The following is a 23249-nucleotide window of genomic DNA, read 5'->3' on the forward strand; positions in this document are numbered from 1 at the left end:
ATGTGAGAAATCCAGCGGCTGATGTCTTTGTAAAGGATGAACACGCACACACACACACACACACACACTGAGAGACATGGAGAGGGAGACACAGTGAAGACAGGTATCCAGAAACAGCAAGTGGGTGGAGGCTAGCCCTTGGGCTTTCCCCAGAAACCAGCAGCCTCATTACAAAAGTAAACACACACACCAGCCAGACACACACACACACACCCAGATGTACAAAAGGGCTTCCCTTATACTGTAACAGCACTGAGGCCTGTGATCCCAGTGAGATATAAAAGAAAACAACAATGCCAATAGGTGGCAGATAGCACTTGTTCTCTGAATACAAATATTAATACTGTTAGGGAACTCTTGTAAACTATAGATATGGTGAAATAAGGCGATGTTGTCGATAGGCCTTAAAGTTCTAAATGAAGTGCCACTCTTGAGGTTCCTTTCAACAGTTCATTTGTTTGTGTGGCTGCTTTGAACAAATAAGGAGGCAGGATTATATGGACACAAAACCCATTAATGTCAGATTATTGATGCAATATTTATGAAGGCATATCAAGAGGGTCGTGTTCATTATTCAAGGCAGCAGTTCTCTGTGTGTGTGTGTAGGTGTGTGTGGACTTGCTAGCAGACTGCAAGAGCAGATGTGGGTGGAAAAGGGCTTTCCCGATGCCATGGAACAGTTTAATGCCTGCTACTCTTATGTAAACATGGACTCCAAGGATCTTTACTGTAAGCACACACCTACACACATGCACACAAATACACACAGCTGTTACATAAAGGCTAATAATGCTCGCCTTAAATAATGCAGACTGGAATCACACACACATTAACACACATCAATGAACATGAGCAAACAAAGACCATACTGTGCACTTGAGTAGATTTATATGCAAGTTGTTGTTCGGCTGAAATACCAATATGAAACAAAAGTAAAAAGACACCTGCAAAGAGTTATTAAGTTGGTCACTATGTATCAGTGTGAAAGGACACCTTTGCAGATTTTGAGATGTTGAAACTACAAACTATACTACCAAATTATCACATGCCTGCAAAACACATAACAGAGGAATTAGGGGTCGGAGGCCAAGGCCGACAAAAAAAGGGTCACAAACTGAGGTCACAAAAAGTGAGGGGAGCTATGTAGATCTGCCCCATACCCCACCACCATGGCTGGTACCAGGCAGGGACAGCTGGTGAAGCTGCTGTCTGCAGAGACCAGCTTATTTTGAATGAAGCAGCAGGATAAATGTTACAGGAAAGCTTTGGGCAACAGGAGTTCATCAGTGGTTATTTAACTTCACCTCTTAACTTCAGCAAAGGTCCAACAGCACAGAAACCCACTCAATCGCAACAAGTTGACCAATTTTAAGCATTGAGCAATTTTCACATTAAAATATCCCTTCAAATTAAACACATCACAACAAACCCGATGAGAGAGTTCACTCTGCTGGTCAGACATGACAAGAGCATATTGTCCATATTGTCCAAAGAGAAACAGCAAACATAATAAAACGAGGAGACTCCATAACGATTTCGGAGATAATTCTAGGTTCAGTCAATCATTATAAGCAGATCCTTATTAACAACCTTTCAATTTCTAATCAAGTTTTTTTTTCCAATGATATTCCGCTATAGGTTTATGTTTTCTCATTTTGTCAGATTTCACACACACACACACACACTAACAGGCAGGTGTTAATGCTACCATTTGTCTGCTATGTTCTCTGGACCAGTATGATTCATTTGTTCTGTTGTCTTTGAAATTCTCTCTTCTTCATTATTGATGAACTCTGCAGTACTTTCTTAGTTTGTGGTGCACTATAAATCACACCTAGTGTGTGTGTGTGTGTGTGTGTGTGTGTGTGTGTGTGTGTGTGTGTGTGTGGGTGTGTGTGTGTGTGTGTGTGCGTGCGTGTGCACATTGAGCCTTACATGCAAATTGAATGTCCCCATAGTAATAACCACCTTATTAAAACACAGATTATTTTGAATGTTAATTAAATTCTGCTTTATGTTACATTATTATGTATTTATGCTACAATCACGCTACAGTAAATATCTCTCTCTTCGTCCTGCTCAAGTAATCATCTGCAAACCTGGCGATTATCGTTCCTTCTTTCCCCCTCCTTTTCTTAACCTTCTGTTTTCCTCTTCACCTCCAGCCCTTCTTCCCTCCCTCTTCCTGCTTCTTTCATTCCTGTCTGTTCAGCACATTAAAGCTCAGCAAATGCCCCGAGTTCTCGTGACTCACCCCTCCTGTGTCCCTGCGTGTGTTTGTTTATGTGTGTGTGTGTGTGTCAGTGTGCTCATTGGCCTGGTGAAACAAATTGGTTTGTTTTCACCCCTCTGCTCCACACCCAAAGAGATCTTCCAGGCAACTGTCAGGACGAGCCTGTGTCACTCATGCACGCCTCAGCAGGATTTCATCATTCAGTCTGTTCAGACTACTACTACTACAGTAACAAGTGTAGAGCCTGTGCAACAGAACAGTCAGACAGTCAACAACAAAAAAGTCATTTTAAAACAAAATGCTTTACAAAATACTTATTTGGCTAATTAGTTAGTTTTCCTGTGACACCCGGAGGAAAGTCCTTACAGTTCCACTGGGTGTCCACAGTTGTCTTTCCAGCTGAGAGTGAGAATGTGGCACTAACATGTAACTCACTGACAGTGTTATACTGATTGGATCTCTGAGAAGTGAAGTTCAAAAACACACCAGTCGCCATCTTTGGTGCTGTCAAAGAGAACCAGACTGCCACTTTTGTGTCACATAATAGATGTTATAAGAAATATCAGAGGTCATGACGTCTTGCCCGGGCCACCTTCATCTCATTCAGCATTTCTTTCATCAGTCTTTCTGAAAGAAATAATGCATGCTCCTGTGCCATTTTCTAAAATATATAAGACAAGCTGACATCGTCTACAGATACATGCTACCATAAACTGAAATCTTTGTGCTTTTAAGAAAGCTCAGCAGATGTATATATTTCCATATATGTCTACCTCCTCTGTGTCCAGGCATTATAAAAGACTTGCGTCACGTCATTTCATCTGAAGGGCTTGTTGTGTTTATTACTATAGCAGCTGAAGTGATTTAACTTTCAAGTCCAGTTTAGGTTTAAACAGATTGCCACTTCTGTCTACATATTAACACATCTCCTAATAGGAAAAATGTTATTACATGCTATTCAGACAGCATTCAGAATTTAAGAACTAAACAAGAACCAAACACGTCTTTTGACCCTGCACATGTCATGTCATACCTCACAACAAATGACGCATCACCTGCTTCACGTGTTAACCCTTCATTTCTCTGTTATAATCTTTTAATTGTGGGTAAATGTAAAGGTTTTGCATTTGAGAAAAGAGTTGCTGTCAGATAACAGAAAAAAGAAACAAAGACTCAAGAAAATGCTGAGTTTTTAAAAAGCTGAAAATAATCACCATCATGCTCTTGTCTCTACAGGAGCATTGTTCCAGACCCTTCAATGAGTATTGATCACAAAGCATTAAATATCAAATGATGACCTTGGAGCAACCAGTGGACAGAATCTTCAGATAATAAGAGGCACCTCACACGTACAGGCAAAAGCCCGCAGGCATTTAGTTTTTAACTGAAATGTAAAGCTCACTTGTAAAGAGAGTCACTGAGGATTTGGATCTGTGGAGTACTGTCTTGTTTTTGGTTCCCTGGCAGATGAATTTTGGACAAGCTGTGGAGTGTGGCACTGCAGTAATCAAAAAGCTAAGTAACAAATGCATAAATAACAGTGCCCACATTTTCAGCAGAAAGAACTGGTCTAATCTTAGAGCTGAAAAAAGAAACAAGACACCAATATCACAGTGATGGTAGGAGGAATAGGACAGGGAGCCAATTCTATTTGTAATTTGCCAGTAGATATGCTAGTATGTGCCACAATGATCCAGTTTTGTTATTCAATAAGTGGATCCATATCATATCAAAAGAAAAGTGCTGCTTCTCAGCTGCACTACTGGATTGCTCAAGGCTTTAAAAGAAATAGGAACCTCAGTGTGGCCCCTTGTTAAACCTCCCCATGTGTACACCACTCAGCAGCAAGGGAGAGGATCTCCTCTTGTCTGCACACACACCTCACCCATGGCCAACGTACCCAGCCCCCCCTCCAAAACTCACCCACCCTCCCCAAATCTGTGTCAGTTATGTAAAACGTGGGGCGAGGAGTATGGGAAAGGTCCCTAGAGACCGACGTTGTCATCATACATTAAACAGCACCCAAGGTCTGACTAAACACCCGCTCATTAATAAACAATGAGGAAAGTGGTTAAATATAGATCCTCCCTCCCTCCACATCTTCCTCCCCCCTCCGACAGGAGCCTCTCCATATGGAGAGCAGAGGAGGCGGCCTGCCCCGTTCTGCTCAGCACTAGGCTCCTTCATGTTGGGATCAGCACCATGGAGAGCGCCACTGTGACGGCTGCACTGTGTGTGTGTGTGTGTGTGTGTGTGTGTGTTGACAGCTCACCAGGTGTCCTCTCAGTATGAGTTCCTCAGTAAACAGGAGCCGAGCGGTAAACACAAGCCCTGCTGACGGTAATGATGTCAAACCCACGTCTCACCTTATCTCCCCCCTTCCAGCTCTCTCATCGCTCCGTGCGTCCATCCTCTTCCTCACCAATCTGTGCTCCCTTTTCTTTCAGCTCCTTTTCCACTCTACGCTATCTGCATCTAACACTCTCTCCTCACCTCTCTTTCAATCCTCTCCTCTATGTCTCCCGCTCGCCTTCACTCCTTTATTATCTGTGTCCATACATAATGTCAAAGACTCACTCTTTTACCATCGCCAAACATTTCACTGCTTCCTCACCTCGGTGCTCCAGTGAACACTTTAGTTTCCACTATCCTCCTTTTTCTTCTTTCCCAAAGACCTCTATCCATTCTTCTGTCTGATTTAAGCTGCAGGGCTATTTTTTACTCTTTCCCCCAAAGGGCAGATGGATTTCTTTTCATGAGCCTGGAGAACAAGAAAGATGAGGAGAATTTGAAACCCTAAGAAGTGATGGAGGGGATAAGATAGAAGAAGCGGCTGATGCAGAGAAAGTAGCAGACATTTTGGCTTTAAGACAAGAGGACAGTCAGGAGGAGTCTGTGTGGACTGATATATATTTTTATATAAGTCACCAATATGTGCCACAACTTGTAGATGCTGCAAAATATCATGACTTCAGTACACTGTCATTTGCACATTCATGTGCAGTAAAACTGGTTGCATAACACAAACAGTTGTTACAGTTAAAAACACACTGTACCTGCCTGGTGAAACTACTACAATGCTAATTGTACACATTACATAGCACCAGGCAAATTGCATCCATTCAACTGTCTTCTCTACTCATTCTAAAAATGGCTTTCATACAACAGCAAAGTTAATTGTTTGTATGCACACTTGGAAATCAACACAAGTCACTATTATTATTTAATGTTCCTGTGTCAACAGATGATTGTTTATGATGGGATGCTGCCAATGCCGATGTTTTCCCAGTAGCACCTTTACTAAAGATTCAGTTACCCGAGTTATTTATTAAACCTGTATCAACAGATTTGTATTTTTGAGCTCATTCAGTAAACATTGTTGTTTATTTGGAGTTATGTTAACGTAATGCACATGAGTCAAATACTCAGTCTTTTCAGCCATTGTTGGTCTGCTGTAGAGCCATGATGGCTTTAGGCTAACAGTAGCTGCTCGTTGCAGCCGGATACGTTGCTATGAGAGCTATGGAGGAAGTTTCAAAAAGCCGACTTGCATGTTTTTGTGTGAAAAGTGAAAAATCAGTACATTCATTACTGCAGGTTATGTTATTGATACATTATTCTTAAGAAAAAGCTACAGCCTGATTTACTAAATTGCTAGTGTGAACATAGCCTTTAGGATTTCATCCACAAATATAGAAATGGATTCATGTGTATGCAGCTGAGTGCAGTTTTTGAATGCATCCGCTAATATAATTAGATTTGACAGCAAAATAAAGCAGAGCCATTTTTCATGTTTAAAAATATAAACACCCTGTTTATCACTGCCGTCTAAACCTTCTTGTGTGTCTGTGAGCATTTCCAGGTAAGTTAATCAGATGCTGTTGTGGGCTCCTCGAGGCTTTGAAGGTCAAAAGCTCCACCTCTGGTTGGCAGCCAGTTGTCAGTTTGCCCAATCAGGTGGCGCGGGTGAGGGAGGGGGGACTTTTTTTTGGGATGGTAGCCAAGATCTTTGCGATAATGCTCTCATCCAAAATAACAACAGCAAGAAATGAGCCAAGCGAGGGGAGTGCACTGGACCTGGTATTAAAAGTGAACGTTGGGAGAATGAGAGGAAAGCACGAAGAAGAGGAAAGGGCAAAGAGGAAGAGGGGAAGAGGCGAAGGAGGAGAGGAGAGAAAGAGGCTGAGATAGAGGGGTGAAGGTGGAGTAGTGAAGTTGTCAGCAGAGGAGAAAAGGAGCGAGGGATGGTGGAAGAGAGGGCGGTGGATGATGCAGGAAGGTGAGCCAATCGTCCTGCTCACTTGACCCTTCCAATTACCACGGCGACGGTTAATTAGCGCCGAGGTAAGCTCTGGTAATTACCACATTGTGTCTCGGACAAGAGGCTACACATACAGATCACACACACACACACACACAACACACGCAAACATGTTGCTATGGATACCTGCAATCCTCTCTTATCACTGTGCTGGAAAAACAGAGAAAAGAAGATAGAAATAGATAAAAGAGGTGAGGGGAGATGACAAGAGCAGAAACAAGAAACAGGGAGAAAGCAAACAAAAGCTCTACAAAGGCAGAGGAAGTAAGGAACACCGTTTGGTTCAAAGGGGTGGTTGGCTCTGTGTGTGTCGGCCACATTGCCAGAGACAGACTTTAACAACAGCTCTCTCTGTCTAGGAATGACAGGTGGAGAAAAAGCTACAAATCGGCCACTGAACACACATTTATGGCTTAAATCTGTGGCAGAGAAACTCTCTCTGTGGAGGGACAACATGACAAAATGTCCTCGTATTAAAAAATAAAAACATATTGCAGTGAAATAGGGAGAGAAATAACACTACAACCACAGCACTGTCCTGTAATGATCTACTGTTTGACCCCTCAGACAGCCCATTAGTGACATTTCCAGTGTGAGCGTCTCCCATGACACACTGACCCTCTGCCACAACTCTGAGCAATCTCATATACCTGCACACAACATACTGTAGATCTGTACAGATATTCACACATACATACACGTACTGTAACACCGCATAGACCGCCTCACACAAACAACAACGCGACAGATGGGTGCTGACACTTTGACCCGCCTCCTCACCCCTGCCAACACCTTCAGCCCTGAAACACTGATATACCACGTCCTGAAACACACGTGTGTACATACACACACACACTGAAATGTCTCCCCTGTTTAGCTGACATGTTATATAAGCTGTCCAAAACTGTACTTCTCAGAGGGAGTAGTTAGGAGCAGTAGCCAAGCAGTGCTCTTGGTTTAGAAGGCCATGTTTGGATTGAAGGACATCACCTTACTTATTACTTACTTAGTTACAACTGAGGAGGACACAGCAAAGAAATGTGACTTAAAAATATTAAAAAGGACTAAAAAAAAGGTTGTTTGTGGAATTCAAATGGGAGTCTAATGGTGAAAGTAATTTATCAATTTCCTCAAAACGTCTGATCATTTCTCCACATTTTCCATTAAACCACATTTAGCCGAATGTTCTGCACAGCACTGCTGCCCCCTTCAGAGCAAACATGTCTCTTTTTACTCACTCATGCAGATTGTAGCTCGACAGTCTTCACCTCTGTGTTCTTTGTTGATCAGACAGCTCCGCCAAGTGTTGAAAGTTTGTGTTGCATCTTTTCTGCAAAGCAGAGATTTATATTCATACATGATGCATCATGTTATTCAAATCCTGTATAACATTCTGACCTCACAGAAAGGAGGGCCTTAAAGGACACTTTCATAATGACAGTTCAGTAATAACAGTAACATATAGTACAGTGGGCAGCAGTGGCTCAGTGGTGAGCAGGGTTGTCCAATAACCGGAAGGTCGGCGGTTCGACCCCAGCTCCTCCCTAGTCATTGTTGTGTGTCCTTGGGCAAGGCACTTTACCCGCATTGCCTCCAGTGCACTCACTGGTGTATGAATGCGTATGAATGAATCGGCGGTGGTCGGAGAGGCCGTAGGCGCACCTTGGCAGCCACGTCTCCGTCAGTCTCCCCCTGGGGAGCTGTGGCTACCACTGGTAGCTTACCACTGCCACTGTGTGAATGTGGTGTGAAAGAATAATGCATCTCAATGTAAGCGCTTTGCAACAGAGCAGAAAAGCGCAATATAAGACCAATGCATTATTATTATTATTATTAGTACTGCAGCGAGTAGAATGAAGCAGGGGCATGAGGGGCTGAGGTTTTGAGTATCAATGCAAAGATTCATTGAATCAGAGAGATCTTCAACTTTAGATGAAGAAAAAACTTTGTAATTATTTATAATCTTTCAGACAAATTACTTGCCCGGTTGCAAATTAAACTCACATCTTGAAAACCATGGATGTTAAAAAGGCCACATGTGCAAGGAAGCAGCATGAGTGCAGATGAGAAACAAAGCTCTGTCTGCATTTCCAGGAAGCAGAATGATCACTTCATTCAGCTGAAGTAACACACCTGATTCACTGTCAGGACTTTCTGCTGGGAGAAGGAAACTCCACCTAACGCTGTTTCGATTGCTCGTGAAAAACTCCGTTCCACTTGGTTCATAAGAGAATAACCTCACCGCTGAAATCCACTCCATGTTTTCCTGGTTACCACAGCGCTGCAATACCGTTACTATAGTAACAGACCTAACAAAGCCAGTGGCTTTCTTCGAGCGAGCGTAAAACACCGTAAAGAGAACCGTCAGTGCTGCTCGAAGCTGGAGGAGGTGAAGTCCAGCTCATGCTGAAGCCTGACTGTTTGTCACATGGCCCCAGGAGACGTTAGGTTGATGTTAAATCAACTTAGAAAAGTTGGGAGGAAGCTGCTGTTTACTGTCAGTTACAGTAGACGGTCTTATTTGTCTGACGACATGTTGTTGCCTTTTCTGCTCCCTCCCCACACACAATGGACATGAGGAGATTCCCTACAAAGACACGGAGAGTTAGAGTTGTTTTCAGCATTAACCCATATTGTAATAAGGGCCAGGTTAGCTCCTGTTAGCCTGCTAGCTTCAGCCTCGCCGAGCCAGTGCACATAGCTACCTGCTCCTATTCTTATCAGCAAGAATAAAACACATGTGATGGACCGTCAGGACACAGTGGGGCATTATATGAACAGGGAAACACTGATGCAGCAGATGAGGCAGCGCATCATTATAAACACATCCACAAGGTTTGTTGTGAATTAAGTAGTTTTATAAGCAAATACAAATAAAGACATGCATCTTTTTGTAAGTTAGTATTTTTAGTGTTTCAGTATTATCTGCATTAAGCAGTTTGGTTCATTTTTCTATGGGATTTGCCAGTTTTTTGTCTCTGTAAATGAGAGAAGGCCTCAGATATGGAGGCTGTTAGTGTAGTAGCACCAGTATGTTTGACAAAACTGTTGTTTCACTTGGAATTAGTTTCTGTTTGTCACAGAGTTTTTGTTGAATCTGTCTCTGAAATAGTCATTAAGTGTTTACTTCTGTAGGTAAAATAGTTTAACAACCTGTTAAAATCCACAGGAAATCACAACTACTTCATATTATTATATTATATTTCATAATATACTGATGTACTTTTTTTCACCACCCACCCACAGAAGGTGTCCCCCCCACATTTTTAATGCTTCCTACGCCACTGCTGTTAACGTCAGCTAGTACTGACAAATAATAAAGGAGACGCGTGTCAACAACCTTCGTCCTGCAGGAAGTCTGCAAGGAGCGCATGCACCTGTTGCCGTGAGCCATTTGCATCCTGCAACTTTGGAAGATACCAACACAGATAACAGGGGGGGTGTAAACAAGCAAAGGATCCAATATTTGTTTGTTTAAGTTATGAGAAAACACGAAACACTACATTACATTACAGCAAATAATTTAGCAAAAATAAACCAATAAATAAATAAATAAAAAAAATGAGTGGTATTCTGTAGGATTTACCTGATGGGACTCGGCCCTTCCTGGGAATTTCCCATACTATGAAACTTATTTTTTTAAGAGTATGCATTGTTTTGTGTGCTTATCTAATTTTTAAAAGAGAGTTGAAAGCTGAAAATGTGCAGCACATCCATTTCGAAGTTCTTTCATAAACTTGATTTCATTTTGAAAGTTCACCTCATTGCACCCCAACGTAAAAAAAAGGTCAACACAGGTGTAAAGTTGCACGCAAAATTTTGTCAATGAAAACTTAAATACTTTTAATTGACGTAAATTTAAGATGCATTGACAACACAAATTGAAACAAAATCCCTTCTCATTTTGAACTAACGAGTAAAAATTCTAAAATAGTCATGCAAAATGTCAAAATATCATCAGATTACTTTTATCAGGCCATTAATGGAGGGCTAATGGCTGAGGGGAACTGTTTTTGAGTCTGGTGGTCTCGGCATCAGTGAGAGTCCGTGCAGGGGTAGGTGGGGTCTGATGATTTTCGGAGTTTTCGAAGATGGTTTGCAGAAAGGAGACGTGACAGCGTCCGAGCGGCTTGTGGTCTGCAGCAGAGCAGCTGCTGTACCAGGTGGTGATGGTGCCAGTCTGCTGCCCATCTTGACCACTTGGGGTCTGTCCGTCAGAAAGCTCAGAATTCAGTTACAGACAGATGAGTACAGTCCTTGGATCCTGAGCTCTTGGATGAGCCTCATAGACACTAGTGTTGAATGCTGAGCTGTAGTCGAGAAAGAGCATTCTCACGTGTCCTTCGGCTCCAGGTGGGAGAGGGCTGTGTGCAGTATCAGGGCGATGGCATCGTCTGTAGACCCATTTGTCGGGTAAGCAAACTGGAAAGAGTCCAGGAAGTCAGGAGGAGAGGAGCAGATGTGTGTCCTGACTAGGCACTCAAAGCACTTCATGATGGTGAAAGTTAGTGCAACAGGGTAGTCTTTCGATATCATAGATGATATACATCAGAGGCGTATAATGGTTGGATAACATCAATTTTTGGATCATTATAAAAAGAAATGAACAGAAACACAATGTTGCTTTTGTACTGGAAATGGACCATGTGCAATGTGAATGATTTGTGTTTGACTGCTCCTGGTGGTTTAATATAATCAACTCGAACACAAATTATTTACAGAACAGTTAGCTTCTGGTGTAAATCTGGGGTAACAGCACACTGATGTGCTGCAGCATAGTGGTTGGAAATTGCACCATGCCACGTCAGTAGGAGCAGAGCACTACCGAGGCCGTTACACCAACACTTCTGTTACATCAGATTAAATATGAATCTGAATTACCTAGGAGCAGGCATGGGTTGATCTGAATTTCATGCTGTTCTATGGACTAGTATTCTATGGACCCTGTCTTTATAGGCTATTACCATTAAAGCATCTACCCACTTCAGTCCAGGACTCATGCAGTTCTACTCTTTGTTAGTTTGAAGATGTTACTGAGGAAACAACTAACAATAACCCCAGGAGAGAGAACGTTCATGTCTGCAAAGTTTAGTAGAAAACATGAAGTCTTACAGAGACACTTTACATGAAAAACCTGTTCATCCAGTGGCAGCAGAGTCTGTTCCATGTGGTTCTAAATCTACCTGTGCTATTACAAAAGGTTTCCCCAAACATCACAGACTCATCAGGTCAATGATTATAAACTTCTGTTCAGTGATCTTCAACTCGTCATTTTTGCTTTGAATCATCACCATGATTTTCAGACACACTTTCAGTTGGTATAACCACTTATTTGCATGTTTCATGATATTATCTTGATTATCTATCAAAAAACCCAACACAGTCATGCAAACACTTGATTTCATTACACTCAGTGAACCCATCAAGACCTTTTTGCACCATTGAACTTACATTAAACCTTGTTAGTTCCCCTTGAATGAGCAGCATGTAAAGTTCATCTTTCAACCATTCTGCACCACGTTCACCTGTGCAGTGTTTCACCACACATTTATTGACCCGTGTCAACCCGTGACCCGTTTGTTCATTTGAGTGTCACTGTTACTCACCGTCCAATGTCAGCAGCCGTCGCTCACACCAGTCACAGCGTCCTCGTTGACGTCTCTTCCACGACAGTCTGCAATAAATTCTAACACTACATCAATTGCAGGATGAACACTGTCAGACAACAGCAAGAAGCTCCTCCTACTTTTTTATTTTGTTAAATCTGTTATTAAAATACAAGCTTATGTTTCTAAATTTTTTGGGTACTTTTTCTGAATGTTTGAGTGTTTATAGAACACACCAAGAGCCACAGACAAAGAAGCAGAAAGCCCACAAACATCTATCAAGTCTAACTTCAGAACACCAGTGCTTTTAAAGGTCTGATGATACTGGAGACAAAAAACCTTCTAACAGGGTACAATCAAAAGGCCAAAGTTTATTTTAAGGGAAACTGGTACAGGAGGCCTGTTTAATGTGCAAAGGCAGGTCACGCCACAGTTCCAGTGTGCTGCCCTCAGGCCACCAGATGGCAGCACACTGGGAAGAAATACACTGCTTATTTGAAGCAACTTTTAGCAACAGCATTAAACTTACTCCAAGTTGCTGCAGCAGTCTGAGTAGGTGTCCAATGTTGGGTGCTGAATGTGACTGAAAAACAAAGAGAAAAATGGCCAAGAACATACATCTGGTGAGCTTGTACATGGAGTAATTCAGCCAATCTTAGCTTACTCATCTGTTCTTTATCCCCCTCTGAAAGACTCCAGACACCATGGCCTCATCTCAGACACAAGATGCACATGTTACCAGGTACTTTAAACTGAACACACTGAAGTTCTAAGTTTCACATATTTTACAAACCTTTTTGGATCTTGAAAGCCATCTTCTCTTCTTCACGAGAGATACGAGAGATACGTCCAGACACGAAGGTTTAGAAAACTACAATTTCAGAGTCACAGCTGGGCTCTGAGCGTTTTGAGAGATACTCAAACTGGACCAAACTATGCAGAGTCATAGCCAAACTCATTCATGTCATCATATCCTTCACACAAAAGACAAGTGGACTAAGAGGATGGAAAAGTTTTAATGAGACACCAAGCATCCAAGAACTCACTCAAGCTAAAGTTGTCATCATTCAAGCTGTCCAACAGGATGCCTACAAAGAGACACTCAAAAACCTTAAGAAAGGTAAACAAACGGACACAAAACTTGACACACTGAAAAAGCTCAATCCTGTAGTTGATGAAAACAACCTGTTACGTGTCGGTGGTCGCCTCTCCTCCACTAACCTCACAGAGGATGAAAAACACCCTCTGATTATCCCATCTACCAGCCACGTTCCCAAACTACTTGTAAGTCACTGTCATGAACAAGTGGCTCATCAAGGGAGGCACATAACTGAGGGAGCCATCCGTGGTGCTGGTTATTGGATAGTTGGAGGTAAAAGTCTTGTTTCGTCTGTCATCCATAAGTGTGTCCTGTGTCGTAAGTTAAGAGGAAAAATGCAGACCCAGAAAATGGCTGACTTACCCAGAGATCGAGTTACCCCTGAACCACCCTTTACCACTGTAGGTCTAGATGTGTTTGGGCCATGGACAATTGTAACACGTCGCACAAGAGGTGGTAGTGCACAGAACAAACGCTGGGCAGTGATATTCACATGCATGTCTACTAGGGCTGTGCATATTGAACTGGTGGAGACTATGTCTGCTGACAGTTTTATCAATGCATTAAGGAGGTTTTTCTGTATTCGGGGCCCAGCCAAGCTTCTGCGCTCAGACAGAGGCACTAATTTTGTGGGAGCTTGTAAGGAACTAGGCCTGGACTCAGAAAACACAACAGTAGGAAAGTACCTACAGGAGAGAGGATGTACATGGACATTTAACCCTCCTCACGCATCACATATGGGAGGCTCGTGGGAGCGCCTCATAGGGGTCGCCAGGCGCATTCTGGATGCAATGTTGTCACGAACAGAACAAACACGTCTCACTCATGAGGTGTTAAGCACATTTATGACTGAGGTGATGGCGATTATTAATGCAAGGCCTCTTGTTCCTGTATCCACCGACCCCGACAGTCCTGCAATACTCACCCCAGCTATGTTACTAACACAGAAGATGAGTGCTATTTCTGCCCCTTCTGGGAGTTTTTCATCAGGACAGTTGTTTGGAAAACAATGGAGGCATGCTCAACACCTTGCTGATACCTTTTGGAAGAGGTGGAAGGGAGAGTATCTGTCCACTCTACAAAGCCGTGCGAAGTGGATTGAAACCAGACCTAACATCAAAGAAGGAGATGTAGTCTTATTAAAGGACTCTCAAGTCAGCAGGAATGAATGGCCCATGGGACTCATAGTGAAAACATTCCCCAGCAGTGACAACAAGGTCCGCAAAGTGGAAGTGCGGACTGTGCGAGATGGGACTGCTAAAGTGTTTCTCAGACCAGTTTCTGAGGTTATTGTTTTGCTTGCAGAGACTGAATGAATATTCTTTGATGCTAAATAATCCATGTGTTTGAATATGGTGCATGATGTTTTGGTGATATAAAGTGTTTATATCAAGTGGGGAGTGTGATGCCTTTAGGTTAAAGGCATTAGTTTATGGTGGAATTAAGTTGCATAAATAAGGTTTAAATAACTTAGCAGTTAATTAATAGAAGTAAATTCATGTTAAAATTGTTTAAAATATTTTTATGGGTTGAAATTTGATCAGAGTGAGACATCTCCTGTACAAACCCTCTTTGTTGATTTTGTGTGTTTGGAAACACGAACGAGTGAGCGCTCTTACCTGGCACATATCTTTGTTGTACTTTCTCCGGCAATGAGCAACAAGTCAGTGAAATAAGGGAGAAAACGACTCATGCAAACGCTGAATGTGACTAAAAGCGCCTGTGCCTTGTGAAACAATCGTCTTTGTGAGTAGCAATGTGTTCACAAAACACTTGTACATGAGCTAAAAGTATTTCGACTGTTTGAATGTAAAGTGATGCATGTGTGTAAGCTAGGCTAATTAAGTGTAGCATTTTGTATCGCTAGTCATTTATTTTTCCTTTCTGTATTTTTCAGTTACAAAAAACAAAAATAACATTGTTCATCAAAGATCTTCAGTAAAACCAAGAAAAGCAAGCCTTGTCTGGGGACCTTTGTTCAGTTTGTTCGCTGGCTGTCTAGCTCTACATAGTTACGTGGTGTGAGGACAGCACAGGTCTGTTTCATTACTTCAAGGGAGGGGCCGACAAGGCAGCCATGAAAGTTTTGTAGCAGGGTCACAAATCGCCAAAAATTAACAGAAATTTCAAAATGGCAGACTTCCTGTTGGGTTTGGAGGGGGGGTCCAAGAGACTTTTTTGTGCATCTTGGGGTGATAAACATGTGTGCCAATTTTCGTGACCCTACTCAAAACAGGCCACAGGGGCAGGCAGAAAAACCTATGAAAATACAACATTTTGTGTAGCCAGTAGGTGGCGCTCTGTCAAAGCCTCAATATTGTTGTATAGATGTGTTTAGGGTCAGACTCTGATCATACATGTGACATTTCGTACAGATCGGACAGAAAACGAAGAAGTTATAGAGACTTCCTGTTTCCTCTGAAATGGTCAAACTTTGAGGCCACGCCCCGGCCACACCGTCAGACTTTTGTAAGAGTTTTGGAATGCGTCTATTCCCTATGGTGTCCTGAGTGGACACGGCGACTTTCAGCTCAATCCGATAAAGTATGCGAGGCGTGAAAAGTTTTGCAGCAGGGTCACACATCGCCAAAAATGGCCACAAAAGGTAAAATGGCGGGCTTCCTGTTGGGTTTGGAGGGGGGGTCCAAGAGACTTTTTTGTGCGTCTTGAGGTGATACATATGTGTGCTAATTTTCATAATCCTGTGTCAAACCGGCCAGAGGGGCTACGCGTTGGGGGCGCTATAGAGTCATTTTCCTATGTGTGTTTCAAACGTCAGCAAATTTCAAAATTTTTCAGGCGAATGAATTTTTCTACCAAGTTTGGTGAGTTTTTGGGCATGTTGAGGCCCCCAAAAATGCGATCTTAGGGGGGGAAGGAAGAAAAAAAAAAAAAAAAAAATGAAAAATAATAATCCTAAGGGTTTCAATAGGGCTCTTGCACCATTCGGTGCTCGGGCCCTAAAAATACCTTTCGGAGATTTCCCTACGAGGAATACATGTCATGTTAGACAATGTGGATTTGAGTGTGTGTTTGTAGGCGAGGGGTTCTTGTGCAGCTATTGATAACAACCAAGTAGTTTAGTTTTCATAGCATTTTAAACTACACAACATGGTGCTCTCAAAGATAAACTAACACAAACCTTGTAAAGTTATGTGAGCAGGAAAAGCGCGGGAAAAAATAGGCAGAAACGGGCACAGAGGCCATGACAGACAGGACAGTAAGAGATCAGGGTCCATTTCATGAAGGAGGTTCAGCAAACTAGTTATATGTTGAAGTAAATGATATATCGAACCTAACAACTACCAAACCTGCTTTGTGAAATGGGCCCACAGTAACACATTACCTTACAGAACACGAGTGAATAATGAGTGCATGTGTGGACGTGCATTACGTACGAATGTGTAATGTGAACATGGTGATCAAAGGTTTTTGTTTTTCATTTTCAACAGTTGACAGTTCAACAGTTTTTAAAATTCACTGCAGCTGTCTGCACACAGCGGCCCGATGCGCATACACACAAGCAAACGCAAACACACATGCAGACACGTGCATACAGGTGAACCCACTCCCAGGTAGAGAGTGCGTTTTGTTTGGCTCTCTGTTGCTCATGACATGCTGATGATGGGGGACCTCTCCAGTGTTAAATGTTCTTTAGAAATTAAAGTTTATTGATCTTTGAAAGGGTGTACTTGCATTACATGTCGTTATCATTATATTAGTTGAACATGGTCTGAAAACGACAATATTATTGCTTATCACAATCATTTCTCTTGGCAAATAATCGCCCAGCAAAATCTGTTATCGTGACTGGCCTAAACTGCCAGCTCCACTCTGAAAAGCCACTAACATGTAGTCTGCACAAATAAATGGCTTGAAATGAGACTTACCGTACACACCAACAGAGTGTAAGTGAACCTGTGCAACTTCACCCTGTTTAATGCATGTTAAACTGGCGAGCAAGTGCTCTGATGGGCGCAGACTGAGCTGGATGGGACCAGGCTGAGCGGCGTCTAAATTATTAAAAATCTCGTCCATGCTCTGGACACTGTGCTGACAGACACAGCAAACCTTCTTGCCACAGCTCTCATTGGTGTGCCAGCCTGGATGAGCTGCACTGCCTGAGCAGCTTGTGTGGGTTGTAGACACCGCCTCATGCTACCTCTAGGGGTGAGAGCACTAACAAAATGCAAAAGTGATCAAACATCAGGCAGAAAGTATGAGAGCAGAGAGATGGTCTGTGGTCAGCACCTGCAGAACCTCTCCTTTATAGGGCTGTCTTGATAACTGCCTCATTTCCACCTGTTGTCTGTTCCATTTAAACAGCAGCTGAAACTGATTCACAATCAGTGTTGATCCTAACTGGACAGGCTGATTCCACAGCAGTGTGACTGACTTGGAGTTACATTGTGTTGTTGAAGTGTTCCCTTTATTTTTTTGAGCAGTGTATAGGAACTGTTCTGAGAAGTTGTTGGTCTGTTAGGGTCTGAGCTCAGAGTGGAAGGACTTAAATGCAGACACAAAAGGCAAAAAAATCCAACAAAACCTGAGCTTTGTTAATATAAAGCTAAAAAACTTTCTAACTGCAAAACCCTAAAACTAAACGGCCATAACAGCAGACAAAAAAGAGACTTTAATCACAAAGCAGCAGAAGAATAATAAATAAGGCTCAGTGTGTGTTATGCTGAGACGAGCAGGACTCTATTTTTCTGGTCTAGCTGGCCTATGTGTTTATTCCACAAGCCTTGAACTCATGATCAGGTCTGTTATATTATCACCTGGTCGACAAATCTGAAAGCATTCAGTTCAATATGAATAACTGTTGATCACCAGATGAGAGAATGTCCCTCGACTGTGTGTGGGTGGAGATGTTTCTTTTCTTAATAGGGAGTTTCCAGGTTACTTATTAAACAAAGGTTCAGTGAATGAAGTGTGATTTCATGAAATAATAGCACTGGCCTGTTTGGTGTTCTCTATTTAGGATGTTTCCATTAAAGACAGATAGAAAGTGAAGGGAAGGAGGCCATCAATGATGGACCACGTAACTCTAAACAAGATACCGCATCACTCAATCCTGATATCCCTCCTCAGACACTTTGAATACCATTTACACCTCAGCTTGTGTGAGCTTTGTGTCATTAACAAACCTCTGCTAGTGAAATTATGTGAGGTTAGGTGAATGCTCAAGCTCTCAGGGTCAGACTGAAGCTCCCATAATGACTGAAACAATACAGATATTCTGATTGAACTTGATTGAATCAGTTTCTCAGCTGTGGCCTTTTTGCATGCTGGCAATTATAATGTGATCATGTGATTTACCTGAAATGTCCCTGCTGCTCTTCTCGTTACATCATTCAGGACTGACAGCATTCCCTAGCTTATTGTTGTGTGTGGGCACACACACCCACAGATGCACTACGGGCCTGCAGTCTACATTATCTGTCACCTTCTGTTTCTGTTTAGATTGACTCCCAAATCTTTACTTTAATAAAGGGAAAACTAAAATGCATCCTAGGTCTCAATAAGAGAAATATTCAAGCTGAAAATCTTCATTCATTACATAGTGGAATACATTAAAAACAAAACAACATAAAAATGATCAATGTAAATCAATATTATTGATTACAGTTATAATTACAGTCACATTTGAACAGACACTAATTTGCAGCAACAAGCTATAGACTTTCTGTTAACAATGAATTTATCAATAAAATATGGAGAGCAGTGGACCCCTTAGACAATGATGGGCATGTGTTTTGGGTATCGTCACTTGGTGAGAGAGACAATGTCTTTACAAGACAATAACATGAATAAAAAATATTTTAATCTTGACAAACAACATTCCACCTCCTAAGTGATACTTTGTCAGGTGACAACAAAACATCAAAGATGATTGGCCAAGGGGAGGATCTGTCACAGTGTATATAAAGGCAGTTCAGTATGATGCATCTTAGGGTGGGTAAACCTCGCCTGTGAAAAGCGTTAAAAATAGCATTTTGACGTTTCAATTTTTCTGAACTGCGAACTTTGCCTACCCTCGGGGGATTAGGTTGAGAAGACGACAGGTAAGATGATTCTCCTGTTTTTTTTATTATTATTTTATTTATTCATTTTTTGTTTGGGTTTTTTTGTAATCTTAACTATTGATATTAATATGTACCTTTATCAAATTAATCTATTTGTCTCTCCAGTGCCTTCCTGTTCGCATCATGCAGGTAACCATGACCTTTAAATTATTCCAGAGAGTATCTAAGGAAAGATGTTGATTACACTTACACTTGTGTTTGATGATTAATCCTTTTTACCTTGCTTTCAAGTTGAACAGAAGCAAAGATCAAGAAACTGTTCGGAGAGGAGAAATGTCAACAAATGGCTCCACTGAGATGCAGCATGCTGTTACACAAAAGTACTGTCTAAAATGAATGAATGAACTATCATCTATATTTTACATGCTCATATTTTCTACTAACAACTTATTTACGTTAACATAATTTAAGGTATTTCCTATACTGCAATAATCTAATATTTTTTTTATTTATCTTTTCCTTATTCCTGTCCAGCCTGGACAAAACCTCTCCTGAAAACAAGTATTACTTTTTTACAAGTATTTTTTGAAAATGTTTTAATTGCACATCTTTATATTATATTATACTATAAATATGTATTCCTCCAATTAATAAGTTTCACCCTCTAGGGACTCCTTTTCCTGCAATCCTGAACATCTGAAAAGGATGTAAGTATTAAAAAAACACATTTTATTTGTATGTCAATATCTCCTATTTAACATTTAAATTATTGTTCTCATAATTTCACCATCCAGTGGCTCACCCAACACTGAGGAACCCTCATCCAAACGTATATCACAGCACATCGTTAAGCAAGATGATGAAGGCGTCTTGTGCAACAGGACCTCAACCAGTAACACTCCTCTGTATACAAAAGTTACCTTCCAACATAAATTGTGAGTATTACAGATAATCTAATCTAGTGTCTTGAGAGGGGCAAGTTGATTGAGGCAGGTGGATAGAATATGGTTGTAGAAGTCGACAAGTTTAGAGAGTGTGTGGTCAGGAGGGAGAGGGGAGCTGGTTATAGTGTAGGAGAGGGTGGGAGGAGACAATCACATGTTTGTCCACATTTTTGTCCTCATCTAGTTGTGTGGAATCCTTCTGTGTTGATCCATCAAGTGACCGCCCCATGAAGATCAATTGGTGCTTCCCCATCAAAATGTAAGTGTTAAGAGAATATGTCAATGGCTCTTAGTCATTTTTACCTATCTGTGTTACATTTTATTTACATGTCTCAAATAAGTCGTCTAATACTAAAGAACTATCACACATACACAGAGACATACAGGACATCCTACAGCACAGTGAGATCCGCTGTGGCTCCTTCTCTGATGGAGAGACCCCTACTACAGTGGTTACTGTCAAACTGAACCAGGACCACTTGAACCTTTTTCAACAGAAGATCATTCAAATGGATTCCAATTTTTGTTTACCAAACATCAACAACATGAATAATAACTTAAGCCAAAAGTGGCGCTATCTTGTACAGTACCGTAATACGGACTTGAAGTGCCATGACAGGAAAAATCAACATGCGGTTGCTTTGGTTTTTATGGACAATTTTGCATATGTTGCTTTTTATGCAGAAAAACCCATATTCAGAGAAAAAAACAAAGATTCTGGATCAAAACACTGTGAGGAACGATTAGTTGATCAAATCAATACATATTTAAAAGATAATTCAGAAAAACTAGAGAACAAAAGGGTGGATATTTTCATTTACACATACAACAGCCCCTGTCTAAAACGAGAACGTACTTCCTTTTTATGCTGCTTTTATCTAATTTTGAAAAAAGCATTTGAGTGGCACAAAAAATATAATGTCTTTACTCAGGTCGGATTTACGAAATACTGGGGACCAGTTACCCCAAACATTTTTAAAGACCTCACATGGTCTGACATCTCCAAAATCTGCACTCTCCCTCCACTTGACTGGAGTGACTTCATTGTGACGTGGAATAACCTGGAGACAAAAACTAAAGAGGCAGAAGTCCATCTGCAGTCGGTGTTTTTGAAGATAAATTTCATAGTTATGCAAAATATCAAGGAATGGACAAAAGACTTTCAGAAACAAACCGAAGAAATGAAATGCCATATTCAAAAGGTTTCACAAAGTCTTAATGGTCTGGAATGTTGTATAAACCAACAGCAAAAAGACATTCAGATCGATGAATTTAAGATCTTCCAAAAAGAACTGACGTGGAAAGAAATTAAAATAGCTGGGGACATGTTGAAAAAAAGAACTAAAAAAATAAAATCCCTACTGTATTCCATGTCAAAAAAAATTGAAAATTTGAACACACATTTTAAAAAATGTGCAGAATACTTTGATCCAAAAGCTGAGAATCAAATTAGTGATTCAAAGATACTTTATGAAGAAGCTAAAAACATGATTGCAACAGGTCTTGCAACCGATAACCTGTTCAAGGATTTAGAAACCTTAAAACAGAAAATTGAAAACTTTTCAAAACGTGTAGAAAAGAAAATGTTTCCTTCTGCTACATCTCAAGCAAACCGTGTGATCACTCATATTTTACTAACACTGAATCAGTTTATTTTGGGTGAAAACAGCTGTTTACAGTTGTGCTTCATCCCAGAAGAACACCCAGAAGAACACTACAAACTGACCTCCAGTGTCTTAAAAAGAGGTCCAAACTTTGAGCTGGTTACAGTTTAGACTTCTGATTCTCAATAATATAAAAAGGCTATAAGTTTTTTTCATTATTAAGCAGGCCATTCCCCTGTCAGGATTTAGACAATGGGTTCTGCTTAGAGAGCCCATTGTTTTAATGTTAGTGTGGTGGTGAACGTGGTATGCTCGGGAGCACATTCAGGGATTTCTGGAGGGTCACTGATCCCCAGCCCACTGAGTTACAGTGCATAAGTGAGGTAGAATCTGGTATGAGATTAGGGTGGGGAATGGAATAATTAGTTTGATTGCTGCCAAGCAATTAAACTTTAGTTATTTACCCTGTTTACTATAATTAGTTTGATTGCTGTAAAGCAATTAAACTTTAGTTATTTACTGTTTACTATAGTTTGATTGCTGTAAAGCAATTAAACTTTAGTTATTTACCCTGTTTACTATAGTTTGATTGCTGTAAAGCAATTAATCTTTAGTTATTTACCCTGTTTACTATAATTAGTTTGATTGCTGTAAAGCAATTAAACTTTAGTTATTTACCCTGTTTACTATAGTTTGATTGCTGTAAAGCAATTAAACTTTAGTTATTTACCCTGTTTACTATAATTAGTTTGATTGCTGTAAAGCAATTAAACTTTAGTTATTTACCCTGTTTACTATAGTTTGATTGCTGTAAAGCAATTAAACTTTAGTTATTTACCCTGTTTACTATAATTAGTTTGATTGCTGTAAAGCAATTAATCTTTAGTTATTTACCCTGTTTACTATAGTTTGATTGCTGTAAAGCAATTAAACTTTAGTTATTTACCCTGTTTACTATAATTAGTTTGATTGCTGTAAAGCAATTAAACTTTAGTTATTTACCCTGTTTACTATAGTTTGATTGCTGTAAAGCAATTAAACTTTAGTTATTTACCCTGTTTACTATAGTTTGATTGCTGTAAAGCAATTAAACTTTAGTTATTTACCCTGTTTACTATAGTTTGATTGCTGTAAAGCAATTAAACTTTAGTTATTTACCCTGTTTACTATAATTAGTTTGATTGCTGTAAAGCAATTAACCTGATGTGATTACATTGACATGTTGTATTTAAGTGTATACTTTGTACATTTTTGTAATACAAAATAAATACAGTTTATGTCACTTTGTTATTGTTTTTTTCCAAGACTAAACAGGAAAAGTCATTCAGTCCTCAACAAAGTTACCAACCACAACTTGACTCTGGCGTAAAAACATATTTTGCTGAGAAAATATTTAAACTGTGGTAAATATAAATG

At 40.7% G+C, this 23249-nt stretch overlaps 1 protein-coding gene across 1 annotated transcript; it reads left to right on the top strand.

The window, feature by feature from the left end:
- The first annotated feature begins 17673 nt into the window (after positions 1-17673).
- LOC114442662 (uncharacterized) lies at positions 17674-22700 on the top strand. Its single transcript, XM_028416422.1, has 9 exons — positions 17674-19324; positions 19451-19474; positions 19577-19665; positions 19820-19846; positions 19954-19992; positions 20080-20220; positions 20414-20488; positions 20606-21324; positions 21361-22700. Exons 2-9 carry the CDS (start codon positions 19469-19471, stop codon positions 22002-22004), a joined length of 1740 nt encoding a protein of 579 aa, XP_028272223.1. The 5' UTR covers positions 17674-19324; positions 19451-19468; the 3' UTR covers positions 22005-22700.
- Positions 22701-23249: the final 549 nt, after the last annotated feature.

Source organism: Parambassis ranga, chromosome 10, assembly GCF_900634625.1.
Source record: "Parambassis ranga chromosome 10, fParRan2.1, whole genome shotgun sequence".
In the NCBI taxonomy this organism is placed as follows: Eukaryota; Metazoa; Chordata; class Actinopteri; family Ambassidae; genus Parambassis; species Parambassis ranga.

Bases quoted from the DNA above. Each gene is read 5' to 3' on its own strand.
- LOC114442662 (XM_028416422.1), top strand. The intron at 20,489-20,605 runs GTAAGTGTTAAG...ACACATACACAG, and splicing joins TGGTGCTTCCCCATCAAAAT to AGACATACAGGACATCCTAC. The intron at 21,325-21,360 runs TGCAGTCGGTGT...ATTTCATAGTTA, and splicing joins TAAAGAGGCAGAAGTCCATC to TGCAAAATATCAAGGAATGG.